Source organism: Spodoptera frugiperda, chromosome 5 (assembly GCF_023101765.2).
Source record: "Spodoptera frugiperda isolate SF20-4 chromosome 5, AGI-APGP_CSIRO_Sfru_2.0, whole genome shotgun sequence".
NCBI lineage: Eukaryota > Metazoa > Arthropoda > Insecta > Lepidoptera > Noctuidae > Spodoptera > Spodoptera frugiperda.
The window spans coordinates 3958733-3974369 of NC_064216.1; the positions used below are offsets into that span (position 1 = coordinate 3958733).

At 34.9% G+C, this 15637-nt stretch overlaps 1 protein-coding gene across 1 annotated transcript in view; it reads left to right on the forward strand.

Annotated features, from left to right (window-relative positions):
* The first annotated feature begins 2595 nt into the window (after positions 1 to 2595).
* LOC118272089 (fatty acyl-CoA hydrolase precursor, medium chain-like) overlaps positions 2596 to 15637 on the forward strand; it is a 38389-nt gene continuing 25347 nt past the window's right edge. The window contains exon 1 of the mRNA XM_050693630.1: positions 2596 to 3246. Within this exon, the coding sequence (XP_050549587.1) occupies positions 2838 to 3246 (409 nt within the window). The 5' untranslated portion in view covers positions 2596 to 2837. The remainder of the gene's footprint in view (positions 3247 to 15637) is intronic.

The following is a 15637-nucleotide window of genomic DNA, read 5'->3' on the forward strand; positions in this document are numbered from 1 at the left end:
GTCAGACTAAAACTACCCCGTTCCTACTCCTCTATTTCGAGCCGGAGCCCTGGGGCTTTAGTCTGCTATTACAATTGTGTCACAATGGTCGATCATTGAGCAGTGCAAGAGGGATGGAGTTATACAACCTACATAGCTCCGTCCCTCTTGCACTGCTCAGTGATCGACCATTCTGACACAATTGTAATAGCAGACTAAGGCCCCTGATAAACCCGTTAGGTATTCCGCAACTCCGGATCGAACATCAGCCAGTGTTTGGTCTGATGACGTACGCGCAGGTCTGGTTCTCGTCGGGCGGCGAGTTACCGCTGGTCGCCGTCCGCAGACCCACGATACCTAGACGGTAATAAGTATAATTTAGAACAAATACTTTGTACTGACGTTGTTAAAAATCAAACAATTTATATTTATTACAATAGTTATTCTTACTATACCGAATTTCAGCTAAACTCCCAAATAGGACTTTTATCTTTACTTAAATAAAATTCTTAGTTTAGTTAACTACCAGACTAATGCACTGACCAGACAGTAATCCTCTTAATTCACTTATTAAGAGCTCGAAAATGTTGTAACCACAGCCATCGTTTGCCAATCGGCTTATCCCATATGATTGGAACAAAAAGCTTTTTACAATAATTAAAAGTGCACGATGCACGTCTATATAAACTATTAATGCCCCTATATACTCATACAAAGTATCATTATAGAAAGACTAGCTTTTTCATACGACTTTATACGGCATTTGTTGATTAGGTACTCCTGAAGAAAGTATTTTCCCGCTATATTAATTAAAAATAACGGGTTTTGTCAAGGGCGCCTGACTGACTGTCCCATTCATATGCGCTCAATTTGTAGATCACACAAAGAGTTGCTCCGGGCGGGAATCGAACCCGCTACACGTTGTACGACAGCCAGTCACCCAGCCACCGCGCCAACTGCGCAGTCGAGTTGAATTGTAAACACCCACTTTTTACGAGTCATGTAATAGCGTCTGTCTCATGTAATGATTGTATTCAATTGATTTATTATTTAATGCAACTCCTTACGTCACATAACTTTGTTTAAAATATTCAGAGATCGTATTTAATTTTAGCTTAGAGAATATGTAGAGAATGTGTAGCTAACGTTAGGTACATAATATTATATACTTTACGCGCCTAAAATTACTCTAGAAAATTAATAATAATTTTGGTAATTTCTAAACGTATTTCTACGAAAATGTCTTTAGCGAATGGAAATAATTATGTTTAAATAAATTGTTAATTAAAATTATAATAATTTTATTGTCTGCACATGTCACGTACCTTATAATAAATACTAAAATATTATTTTACAAGGTTTTACTCAACTTCGTTCCGTTGTCTGTCTGAAATGGGATCCGGCAAATTCATGACGTCAATGACCTTAGAACTTCACACATTTTGGCTTCATAATACGTACATAATCGAATAGGTATCTTCTTCGGTTCATAAGGTTCTTTTTCATTCTACAAAATCATTTTTTTTTACGTCACGACTTTTGACAGCCTTGAGTAGGCAGAGGTGCACATTACGGCACGTAATGCCGCTATACAATGTTATTGTTCACCCACTTTTTACTATTTGTATTATAAGTCCCATGTAATAAGGGGTGAGCCTATTGCCATATACTGGGCACATTTCCAGGCTCCGTGCTACCACTGAGAAATTTAATAAAAAAGGCCTAATAATACATTGATCGACTCGGGAATCGAACCTGAGACCCATGTTACTGAAGGAGATCTTCAGCAACATACTTACATCATGGCTAAATGATGATAAAACTCAACTTTAGATGTAAATACACCTCAAAACACCAACTCCCACTTACAACTAAAAAACCCCAACCAAAAAGCTATAAAACATAACACACAAATACTAAAAATATCGATCAATATAAAAGTCGCAATGACCCACATAGGGCGAGGCATGAGATGAGGCGAAAACAAGTCGACGGTGGCAATGCAATGACTCCTGCCTTGGTTCGTCACGCGATCCGTCGCGTCGCAAGCTTACCACCAGTTATTTGTTGCCTTCATACTTATTTAGACATGGCCGCTATTGTATTTCTACTGCTGTTGAAGATTGATTAGAAAATTTTATGAGAAATATCGTCATTAGTCATTAAATTGTTGATTTCTTTTTAATATGGTGTAGAATGAAGTAGAAATGATTATAGAATAAGTTTGAAGTGGTAAAATAGCTTATTAGAGACGCAAATGGGTAATATTTTTCTTGATATCTGGATTAAAGTAAGCTCGTAGATTAATATCTAACCTTGGAAAACTCAACGACCATTCAACCACTTGATATTAATTCAACTAACCACAATCACAAGACCATTTCTCAAAAACAATCAACAACACAGTGTAAGAAATTCCAGAAAACCCTCCACTTACAAAGCTAATCGCAAAGAAATATAACAAAGGCCAATTCTAAAACAAACAAAGTTCACAATAGCAGTTCCTTCGTCGCTATAACGACGTACAACCCCACTGTTTACGAGCCAAAGTCTGCACGAGAAACAGTAACGCACCACCTTCGAACACGAACACCCACCAATACCGGTACGATTGAACCAAGTAATAACAAAACTAAAAAACAACATAACTAAACTAATAAATAATCTAAAAACTAAAATAAAAAGTGACAAAAACATAACAACCGTCAATTAAAATTTTCAAATATCGAAATGAACGTCCATTTTAAGTTTAACGTATTCGAACACCGGTTTCGTTTTTTAAAAGGACGAGTTATAAGTTTTTATTAATCCGTGCTGCCAGTTTGCTTTCGACATTAGTTTTAAATAAGCATTTAAAAATGATTCGTGTGTTTGTGTTGTTATTGCAAATGACTCTGGTATTATCGGCGAGAGAACCGAAGCAAATAAACTTAGTGAATCAAGGGACGATATCGGGAATGTACATCACAAGATTCAGGACGAAAAGAATAGCAGCATACGTTGGAATACCATATGCCCAACCTCCAATCGATTTCAGAAGGTTTTTGCCCCCGGAATACACTGATTTACCTCAATGGGACGGAGTGAGAAACGCGACCATTTATGCCCCGGATTGCATGCAGAGTGACCCCAAGAAGGAAGATGTGCAAAACCCTTTGAAGAAGCATGATGATCTGTTCATGAAGCTTCTGGATTCTCAAATGGAGGAGAAGAGAAAGAAGGAGTATTCTGAGGATTGTCTCTTCTTGAACGTGTATGTGCCTGACGGTAAGTAGCGTTGTTGTTGTTTAGAATATTATACAGGGTGAAATAGTTTTAGTTTGAATACAATATCGGCTTTCCGGTCTTAGTTGAACATGTGAACTGCATTTATATCTTGAATATTTGTGCCAAATTTTACAATTTATGCGACTTCATTGCCAAAGTATTTCGTGAATTTACTATAACAAATTCATTTTACGTTTCATGAAATTCTCCTGTGAAATAAAAACATTATTATTATTTCATTTCAAATGACAAATTCTTTTTACATTTCTACTCAGATTTAAATGATGTAACATTTAAATTAAGCATGCCATTCAAACGAGTGTTGCCATCAATAAAAATGAAACGTTCTCCGGACAAATTTCCGTCTTCAATCCTCTCTCTAGACAAGAGGATAAGCTGTGACAAATTATATTGCATCGATCATTTCGACGTTTGCGTTTTCGCGATACGAATGTCTTTCTTGCAAGAAAATGCTGCAGCTTAGTCTGAAGTATCCTTGGTTAGACTAAGATATTTCATTTGTATTCCTAGAATAAGTTTTGTTTAAAATATGCAACGTCTTTTCCCCAAAGGGGTAGGCAGAGGTGCACATTACGGCACGTAATGCCGCTATACAATGTACCCACTTTTCACCATTTGTGTCATAAGTCTCATGTAATAAGATGTGAGCCTATTGCCAAATACTGGGCACAATTCCAGACTCCGTGCTACTAATGAAAATTTTTGGAAAAACCTAAAAATGCCCAGTAATACTTTGCCCGACCCGGGAATCAAACCCGAGACCCCTTGTACGTATGTACTTGCGACCAACGAGGAAACCACGAAACCAACTGATAAATACATACAAGTACAACGTACCTAAGTTTAGTATTTACACTCTTAAGATAAACTCGGAAACACCTTAACAATTCCTACTACTACCTTTGGCGGAATTTTGTGATAAGCTTACAACACATAATGTAGAGTTCTTACTAAGTTCACTTCTGTGCCTTGTACCTTTATCTAAATAGGTGATATCACGACATCTAGGTACTTTCTTTTACATAAAATCAAAAGTACATTAAAAGTATACAAAAAAGGTATAGTGAAGTTTCAAAACAGTCACCTGTATGAAACCGGTATAAGCCGGTAAACGACACGACGGATCACCTCATGGTAAGCAATCGCCGTCGTCCATGGACACTTGAAACACCAGAGGCGTTACAAGAGCGTTGCCGACTTAAGAATTTAAAGATTGTTGAGTAATACGAAACACAACGCAATCGTTGTTTTACGTCGGTTTTCTGTGCGGTCCATTCGTGCCGAAACATGGCTCCCACACTTAGTATAACCAAAATTCTAATTTTACTTACTATCATAAAACACAAAATAGTCGCGGAAAGCGCCTATCGATAATACATAAACCAAGAATAGCTTCGTCAATAATTATTATGCTCTACAATCAAACTGCTATTCTTAGTTGACATTGCAAGTTCTATAGAATTAAATCGATTTCTGTCGGTTTCTAGTGAAAGTTGAAGAAACGTTTACCTCTACCAAGTATTTATTGTATGATTGTATCTTACATCATTCTATGTGTAACTTTAAATAAATGAATGATGTTTGAGCAAATAGGTATCATAACGGGGTGTGAAAATTAAAAAAAAACTATTTAGTTAGTTATGTAATGAAAAAATATTAGACATGCACTTTTTTTTTCGTATAAGATAACAATATTTAGGTAAAATGAATCAAAGTTTAGGTTTACTAATAAGGTGACGTCCCGCGATATTTCAAATCGATATATATCCGAAAGCATGTTTCTGTAAGAAAAAAAAGACGTGTCTAATATTTTAGGAGTAGCCTCGTCGTGAGTAAATACTTACGTGAGTATGCCGAAAAATATATTAATTAATTTAAAGTTCATTTCATATTTTTTAAGCCAAACTGCAGAAAAGTGACCAATCTGTCTTTAGTTTTAGATACTATACCCACGATATTCTTCTTCAACCTCTCAGATTTATATATATATATTTTTTTTTTTTGCTATGATAATATCCTCTCTTAAAATACTTTCCCATCCCATGAAGAGTTGCCCAAAAATTTTAACCCCCAAAAACATTTAGAACATACACGACCAACACTAAAAACGTCTTCACCGACCTGTTTACATCTTGAAACATTATTTACGAAAAAAAAAACTGTATAAAAAGTCCTTCATTAACCTACTTTAGGGGATACAAAGTTCCCCTTACGATCTGATAAGGGCCCGTTTGAAGGCACGTGTGTTAGGCGCCATTGCTGCCCTACAATTGGTTGGTATGCGATTTATTCTGGATTTTTCCGGTTATTCATCAACCAAAGTTCTCTTTTATTCTTTGAACTTAATAGACTGCGTTGGAGGGTTATTAATATACGATTTATGAACGTACTTTTGAAGAAATATTCTTTAGAAAAAAAGATATTTATGTTGTTTTGTTGAATTGGCGTGTTTTGGTTGAGGAAAATGTATAAAGAATTAATTAAAATGTTGTGACACGTGAGTGAAATAATAAAATTATAGAAGCTACTATAAAAAAAGTTTATTGTACCTTTTAAAGAATCTCAATCATTAAATGAAAGTACCTAGAGTTAGATTTTTAAAATGCAAATTAATACTTCATTTAATATGAATCAAATGTGGTATTACTATAATTTCGGAAAATATACTAGGTAATAGCACAGAGTACCTATGTATATGCCAAGTGTATGCCAAGTGTAGGCCAATAAGTATACCCTATTACATGACTCATAACATAACCGATGAAAAGTGGATGGTACATTGAAAATTTACAACACTGCCAATATTATGTTAATAATGGACGAAACCCTTTTAAACGATGCCCTAAACTAGGATTGCCTCCTATATCGTGTGTGTTTACAAAACATACAAGTTCACATACATATGACACATCCATAACCGACACAAAAGTATGAGGATCAAGCAAAAAGTTGAATCGTGCGAAAATCGGACCCGATGCTCGCTGTACAACAGTCGGTTCAACTAAAATACTTTTTAATTTGAGCAATAAATTAATCGTTTTATTTATTCATTTGTAACTGTATTTTATTAATATTCTTAATAACGAGTTCATTAGTTACCTATTGAGGTGTCTAAAAGAAATTTCTAAGACACAGATTTTTTCTAAAAAGTTTGCAACGAAACCTATTTGGGTAATTAAATTAACGTAAAAACTTACTTTTTTCTTTTAGTTTCGTTTAAACTTCAAAGCAATTAAACAATCCGCTTTTTTCTGTCACATTTATTTTTTAGTTCTATTTGTGTGTTCTATTTTATTTTATTTGTTCATTTATATCAGCAACGAAAGCCCATATTAAATTAGTAATAGACGACTAGCTTTTGCCCGCGTCTTCGCTTGCGTTAAGAAGTATTACATATTATTAATGGAATTAATCCAAATCCTTTCTTACGGATGCTTTAGTCATAACAGCTACGTGCATGCCAACTTTCAGCTCGTTCCGTCTAGTGGTTTGGACTGTGGGTTGACAGATCGCTATGTCAGTCAGTCAGGTTGTATATATTTAGATAGATTACTAGATCAAAATATAATTACTAAAATACATTACGCACAATTAACTAGGATTATTCAATGCCAAATACTTTAACCCCAATCAGAAAATAATAGAAGTACTACTTTAGAAGATAAATAAGTCTAAGTCTTATAAAATGAGACGTAATTTACACCAAGCTGTTCCTCCGTAGGCCAAAGACCCTTATAGCGTGTTGACGATATCAGCGTTTTTAATTTAAATGTCCAGCTTTCATCACGAGGTGTTCCATCACCTCTAAGTATGTCTCAAGTTAATCGCTGTATAACTAAAGTGATCACTTTATGCTGTAGTTTAATAAATACGTCATAACAGCTGTTATTTGTAAGTCCTGCGATATATATTAATTTCAAAAAGAGCACAGAGTCTGGAATTCATCATAAAAATGTCTTAATAAAAACTCCGAGTCTTGTGTATCTTATATCCAGTGTATCGCAATAGATTCGACCTCAAGTCACTTTCCACCTAACTTGTAAATACTGGGTGCTTCTACACTAAATAATAATAATAATATGTATAAAGCTGAAAAGTTTGTTCGTTCGTTTGTTTGTTTGTTTGAACGCGCTAAACTCCGGAACTATTGGTCCGAATTGAACAATTATTTATTTTTGTGTTGGATAGTGCATTTATCTAAGAAGATAGGCTATAAAACTTCACACTACGATCAATAGCAGCCGACCAGAGCGGATGAAACCACGTATAAGAAAGTAGCTTGTTAAGAATGTGCACTTCTCCCAAGCCCTGTTGAGATTGCTACCTCATACGACGTAATGTCATCTATAATTCACAATATCAGTTATTAACACTTTTAAATAACACTACTAAGTATAGTTACATTCTCATAGCACACAGTTCCATAGTAACAATTAATATGAACCAAAACATTAGTCGTAGCTGGAACAAATGGCTTAATTTCCTTTGTACGTGACATGCCTTCTTAGTCTTGGACTCAAGTGTCCGGTGCTACGAAATGTAGTGTCAAATATAATAATGTTTATTTTAGTTTGTGGAGCTTATGTTTATAGTTAAAGTAGTTAAAGTGGTATAAATTAATATCATAATAATTGGGCAGAACTGTGCTTGAAACTAAGTTAAGATCTTTTTATTTATGTTAAATAACACACAATTTATTGAACTAAAAACAAACAACAAATGAAATGATGTAATTTAAATGAACGTATAGTTAAGAAAGTTATTAGGTGGATCTTGTGTTGGACGCCAAAACATATGTACATGAATAGATAGATTAGATAAATCGAAGTATCTTTAGAAGATAAAATTTTGCAACAGTCTTTGGAGTTGGAAAAAGAAAATCGCTCATTCTTGATGATAATGAAGCTGCGAAAAAATTCGCTAGATAAGTGGCTGTAGATCCTGTATAAGCTTGTACTTTTTCGTGGAATAAACCATGATCCGAAATCCCAAAATGCTGTTTACTCGAACTGAGAGTGATGATGTGAAATGAGATAATATTATGTACCTATCAATATTTGTTTTTGCCAATAGATTATAAGAACACTATTGCACATAACATTTTAAGTCTAAATTATGAATTCGGCATTTCCAAACTGATTACTCTGATAAAAAACACCAGGTTCAGATAAACATGAAAGTTAGATCTAGTCGTACCAAGAACTACTAGACTATGAAAACAGTCATACAAACATTCTCATTTAAAGGTACAACTAGTACCAGATATAAGGTAGGTACCAAATGGGTACTAAGTTCCCCTACCTTAAGAACGAAAACTCCTAAGAAAACAAATAGAGGTGACGCTCGCTCTCTACCAGCGAACTAATTTAATTGTCTTGGAAACTGCAATGAAATTAATTAGGGGAGGAAATTGGAGGGAACAAAATAATTTGTGTAAAGCTTATCTTGGTTGGGGAACAAACATCTTTAAATGCTATTTAGGAGAGAGATGCATGAATAGTTGTGATTTTTGACAAAAGCGTGGATGTTTTTTTTTTGTTTGATTTGACTTTGCTGCTGGGTAAAGTATCTTAGGCGCCCGCTTCTCATGCAAATACCAATGTGACTTTACTTTTTCCGAGTTTTAAGTACTTTCTCTCAAGAAGTCATTGGGCGAGACCTATATTCACCAGTAGACCTTATGGCAGTACCTTAATAATCCTTCCATGCCGGTTTCGGCTACGGCGACCGTTTCTGGACTACTGGCGTCTATCATGGGCTCTCATGTGGCTGGCAAATCCACCTTTGTTTACAAATGTTCTTCCTGTAAATTAAATGCAGTACCTTATGGCTGATATGATGGTCATGATATATTATCTTTTCAAAATTGTCAAGTAGTGTTATAGCCTACTGAAAGTTCACTTACCCTTTCTCTCTTTGTGCACAAGCGAGTAATTGATACATATAATAATATACTAATATATTAATCTGAAGAGTTTGTTTGTTTGTTTGAACGCGTTAATTCCTGGAACTACTAGTCCTATTTGAATAATTATTTTTGTGATGGATAGTGAATTTATCGTAGAAGGTTATAAAATATAAAACATGACGCTATGACTAATAGGAGCCGAGCTGTAGGTGATAAATTATATAAATACGAAAATAACTCAGGTCTCTTTCTGTTCTTTATGCCTAAACTGCTGTACCAATTTAAATTATTCTATCTGTGTTGGATAGTCTATTTATTGAGAAAGGTCATAGGCTATATAACATCACGCTACAATCAATAGGAGCCGAGCAGAGCGGGTGAAATCGCGGGGAAGTAGCTAGTGTTATGATAATACAAATTTAATTGAGTCACAGTAATTAGTCCCTTTGCTTACTCTTCAGTGTAATTAGTAATAATTAGTGTACTCCGAGTTTCAAAACCTGTTTCTCTTTTGGGTTCTATACCTAATTACTTAAAATTAAATGTATGATACAAAGTTACAAAGCAAATTGATATTCATACGACGTTGTAAGGAGATCCCGGTATAAGGAAATTAATCAAAAACGAAAATCGTGCTCTCTTAATAAATAAGGAAGTTTCTGAGTTAGTTCAATGACTTTTTGAGCTTTATGAAATTTTGTTATACGTTTTTGTTTTTTGTATAATGTTTTAAACATGTCAAATGAGATTTTGCTTATAACTTGCTTAAAAATCAGGTCCTTCAATAAAATTATAGTTAATTTCTAAATAGAAAAGCCAGCGTTAACAATGGTTATATCTAGTAAACTTGACATACCACACATAAGAAAAGAAGCTCGAGTTTGCGATGTATCGATAGTAGGGAAACCATCCACAGCACACATCCGTAGCACGCATCTTTCCATATAAAAAACGTAGCTTAGCTGAGTCTATTTCCACCAGTGCTATGCTATGTGTACCAATTAATATAATTGGTGGAAGCTAATCGTATCTACAGCAACGTAGCATAACACATCTCTGGTGGGAAAGCAGAATATTCGACAATTCTTCTATACTAATTAATGTGAATTGTCAATTTTATTCTACAGAAAAGATTAATCTTAACATATCAATATATATGAATAATAAAAATATCTATATCACTACTGATCATCTGTCTGACTTTAATAAATAATCTCTCTATCATTGACATAAAAGTATTCTTAACAACTGAAAATAGCTGAGTGAATCCATTTAACAAGGCATCATATTTAATAAGACCTTCTACACCTAGTACATTTATTTCGTACCTAAACCTAAAGGCAAAAATATATTACGAAAATAAAACTGTTTCGATGAAAAACTACTTAGTGTTACAGGCTTATTTACTTAATAAGATAGATTACCTTAGTTAGGGGCTTAGATATTTTTATTAATATTATTTTACTTTCTTTTTTTATGATATAAGCCGGTAAACGAGCTGACGGATCACCTGATGGTACGCAATCGCTGCCGCCCATGGAAACCCGAAACACCAGAGGCGTTACAAGTGCGTTGCCGGCTTGTTGGGGTTAGGAATTTACGGATTATTGGAGAATCGAGGATTGGGAAGGGGGGTAATTGGTAACTTCATTGAAAACGTCGTCATCGGACTAAACGGCTGTGGTATTAAAGTATTTGATCTAATTCTAGGAAAAATATTTGTTATATAATGGTTTTAGAAGTACGTTACAATTATCGTAACGCCTTTTTTCCCCGAAGGCATAGGCACAGGTATACATTATGGCACTTTACGTCACTGTACATTTGTGTTAGAAGTCACATGTAATAAGGTGTGACCGGTGTGCCATATATTGGACACGATTCAAGACTCCGTGCTACTAATTTTTGAAAAACCGTTACTAAAATTGTGTGCTATGTATGGCTTTCCTACTATAGTATACTCGAGTTGCGCATCTTCCTCGCACAGATAATAGCTTAGTATCAGTGAAAACGTTCGTAGCATAGTTACATAGAACATCTCTGGGGGCAAAATACCTTCATGAAATACCTTCATGCCAAATTTTTATGTTGTATTTACGTCAAAATACAGTACCATATTAAAACAACGTATAACTTAAGCCGTATGTCGTATCAGAAAGAGAATTAATGTATGCATAAATTATTTAAATGTGTAATACATAATTTGACAGCCCTACGCTACAATTAGAATATGCTAATGTACATACCTACGTCTTAATTTATTCTGAAGACAATTACAGACATGCCAATTTTGTACTTGTATTGTGACATTGTTAAAATACTTCAGGTAAAAGTTAATGTCTTAGGTAAAAGTTAATGGAGCCGTACTAAGGTATATACACGAAAATATTTTGACCAGTTAATACACCTACTAGATAGCTTTCCACGCCAGTGAAACCTATTATGATCATACTGATCATAGTAGCCACAAGATTTTCAATGGGGTAAATGACTAATTTCATTTGAATGTTCACCTTGTAAATTCTATTTTTACGTTTTTTTTTCCGGATAGGTACTACTTGTAATATCGTGAGGCGTCTATACGTTTAAAGTTTGAAGTGACGTATTTGCTAATTGTTTGTGTTTGTATTGTGCTATGTTTTATCTAAGAATGTTGTGATATGACAAAATAACCTAACTGACAGACTAGATAGATTCTTAATTTTCATACCCCATCTTTACCATCTGAACTAAAGCACAGACATCCCCCAATAACTGCAAGATTGGCAGCGACTTGCACCCAGTAAAACTACAGTAAAATGCCACAAAATATTGTTGTAAAATGTGAATAATTTGACTGCCAACAAAAATCATAATATTTGTTTTGTTAAAATAAAAGGCATATCCTCCGTTAGCGCTGGTCACTTTTGCCCCCTATGGCGGGCATTTAATGAGTTAAATGCACTCGACTGAATATTACAAATTATCTTTGTAACCAATAAGTCATTAAAGTGACCTCGTTAATCTCGCTTAAGCTGTTTAAAATGAGGGTCCAAAAGTTTTCTATGGGGCCATTTATTTCATTAAGATGATGATATATGGGGTTTCATTTCGAAGTGTTATCATACTTGACTTCGAACCCGAGACCTCTTACCCGGTAGTCGTACTTACGTGACCACTTGACCAAAAGGCAGATAATAATTTCATAAATTGTAATAGGTACCTTTACTTAACTTATATTTTTGTAAGGAATAAAAAAAAGTGCAAATAATGAGTAAACAGAAGTTTACATATAACACAGGAAGAAGGTGGGTTGAGAATTAAAAAAATCCTTGCCCACACTCTGATTTTATCCTGTGTCATGGGTGCGTTTACAACTTTACCAGTTCACATATACATAACACCCAGATCCGAAACAGCAATTTATGGATAGAGTTGCTCATTGCGGGAATTGAACCCCCTACACGTTACGTGGCAGCCAGTTGCCTAGCCACCGCGCTAACCGTGAAGGTAATTTCTGCTTATTTGCAAGTCATTATAAATAGGTATATATGTACATAATACAGCTATTTTGCAAACACAAACCACTATACCAGTATTTGCCAATACTGAAACAATTAAGTAAGAAAATTACACTCATTTCAACCCAGATCGCAATCCAAGTAAACAGTTGCAAGGAATATTTACAGAAGAATGCTAACATGCTTCAAACGATTGCTGTTAATAAGACCAATGTAAGTTGACACGTGAAGTCAGGCTTACTTTAAAAAGTTGTATTGTGTTTTTTACATGTTCCCATGTATATAGGCCTTATTTATGTGCTTTTCTACCAGAGATGTGCAATGTAGCTATGCAACGAAGATGTATGTTGTAATAGCAAAGGTATGCGAGGAAGAAAGCCATCTATCGCACGCATCCATAGCACGCTTTGTTCCATATATAAAACATAGCTGAGCTGAGTCTATTTGCACCAGCTAAGCTATGTGTAATGTGTCAATATGATTGATGGTAGCCAAACGCAACCACACTAAAGTAGCATAGTACATCTCTGGTGGAAAATAACCCTGAAGCTTATGGCAACCAACTGGTGAACAAATCTTTCTCGTACTTCGCTGAGCTTATGTAAAATACTTGAACAAGTTCTGGTACAAAATGGGAAAATAAACATATTTCAGATGGTGTGATATTATAATCTGTAGGCATATTTAAAATGTGATTTAGAGAACGCAGTTTCAAACATATTTTGAGGTATATCAAAGAGTGTTGCTACACACACTCTGTCAAATATTTTCTGCGATGACGTCACCACACGGCTTCAAGTACCTATATTATATATACCATGTAAATTACAACGTATTATAAAAATACATACCAGGTTTCCCAGGTGTCGATATAAAATGGTCATGCCAACATGCTATAAAAGACTGCACAATTATTGTAGAGCTGATTATTTGCGCACAGCTATGCAACTTACGTGACTTCAAAGAGTTAGTTTTAAATGGAAAAAATAAAAAACTTGGCAAGAGTAAATAGTTTATTTCGTGCTGCAAATGTATATTTGAAATTTTGAAGTGAATTTCGTTTTGATAGGTCGAAGTTAAGTAAGGACAAGATGGCGTCGACTGCAGAACATTCTCTGTAGTCATGAAATTATATTACAGGGTTTTTCAACAAGAACTTTGTTTTTAATATGGGCAACACCAAGAACGTGGCTGTTTTTGACATTTAATTTTTGGCGGTATTCGTAGTAGGTGCTTTGGCAATGGCTACAATGAATTCAATTTCGCTCAAAAATTGCATTAAAATAATTCAAATTCACTATGAAAATGGTCGTTCTGTTAAAGTTACATTTCGTAAAATTCGTGATATTTTCGGGCAACATAATCGTCCTTCTGAGATCGCTATCAACAGACAGGCTCGGTACAAAATGTGCCAACACCAACACGTGTTCGACCGGGTCGTTCAACAGAAAACATCGCTGCCGTGAGCCACAGTGTTGAAGAAGATCAAAAGTTATCAATTTCACGACGTTCTCAACAATTGGGGTTATCCAAAAGCACAACATGGCGAATTTTGCATAAGGATTTGGCTTTGAAGCCTTACAAGATTCAACTGGTGCAGGAATTGAAGCTGACCGACCATTCAAATCGCCGTAGATTTGCTCAGAACAACCTGCTGGTTTTTCTCAAAAAAACATTTTTTCAGACGAAGCACATTTTTTTTGTCAGGGTATGTCAATAAGCAAAATTGTCACATTTGGGCTTCTGAAAATCCTAAAGCAATTATTGAGAAGCCTTTGCATGCTCAACGTGTCACTGTGTGGTGTGCTATGTGGTCTGGAGGTGTGATTGTTAGGAAAGTGATTAAAAATTTTGATGAAAGAATCAACATCTGTCAGCGTGGTCCTGGTGGACATTTGTCGGATATCATTTTTCATTCATAATTGCCAAACGTTTCTCTTTTTAATACAATAAAAATTTTATGCATTTTCTACCAAATTCTTTATTTTATTTTGTTTTAAAAAACAAAGTTCTTGTTGAAATACCCTTTATTTCAATTAGACTAACCACCATGAGATGTGCTATGTAGCTATGCTACGAAGATGTATTAGCTAAGCTATGAAACTATGTAACAATTAATACTGATACAAAGCTATGGAGCTGTACCAGTAAAATATGCTATGTAGCCGCCACAAAATAGCTGCAGTAGGTACTCTGCTTTGCACATAGCTATTGCACTCGCGACCCTCCATAGCACGCGTCTTTCCGTATAAAAAACATATCTTAGTAGAATCTGTTTCCACCAGTGCTATAAGCTATATGTGTCAATGAATATAATTGGTGGTTGTCAAACGCATCTACAACAACGTTCTCAACGCAGCATAGCACATCTGAGGTGGAAAAGCCCTCAATCCTACATTGACTTTTCTATACACTGCACCGCCTAATATGTAAATGTCACTTGTAACTTGATAACAAATAACAGTCTTAGAACATGACATAAAAGAGGACCTTAAAAGCACAGCCCAGCACTACAACACCAGATAAATAAATAATACGTAGCCAAGAACCGTCTTTCAATACAAATCAAATATTAATTAGTTGCATGTTACATTGTTGAACACGGTGACTTTGTCCTATGCACATAAGGTTGATTTTTCAGTGACATAAAGTTGAAGTAGATCATGAGAATAGACATATGCGTCCGTTGTCGATAAGTAGCACCTTCCGTCTAAAAGATCGATAACATTTATTTATAGACGTTGTAAAGTCGATGCATTGTAGCAGGAATCGAGAATTTTATATTTATAGAAGTAAAGTATAATGTCTTGTTGCTTGGGTTGTTTACAAGTATAATTATTGAGCTTGGGATACTCGTATTGTTGTGGTCCATTAGGATGCTTTTCCACGAGAGCTTAGCATAGCTCGAAAATATAATATAATAAGCTAATCTGTAAAACTATATGACCGATTCTACCGATAC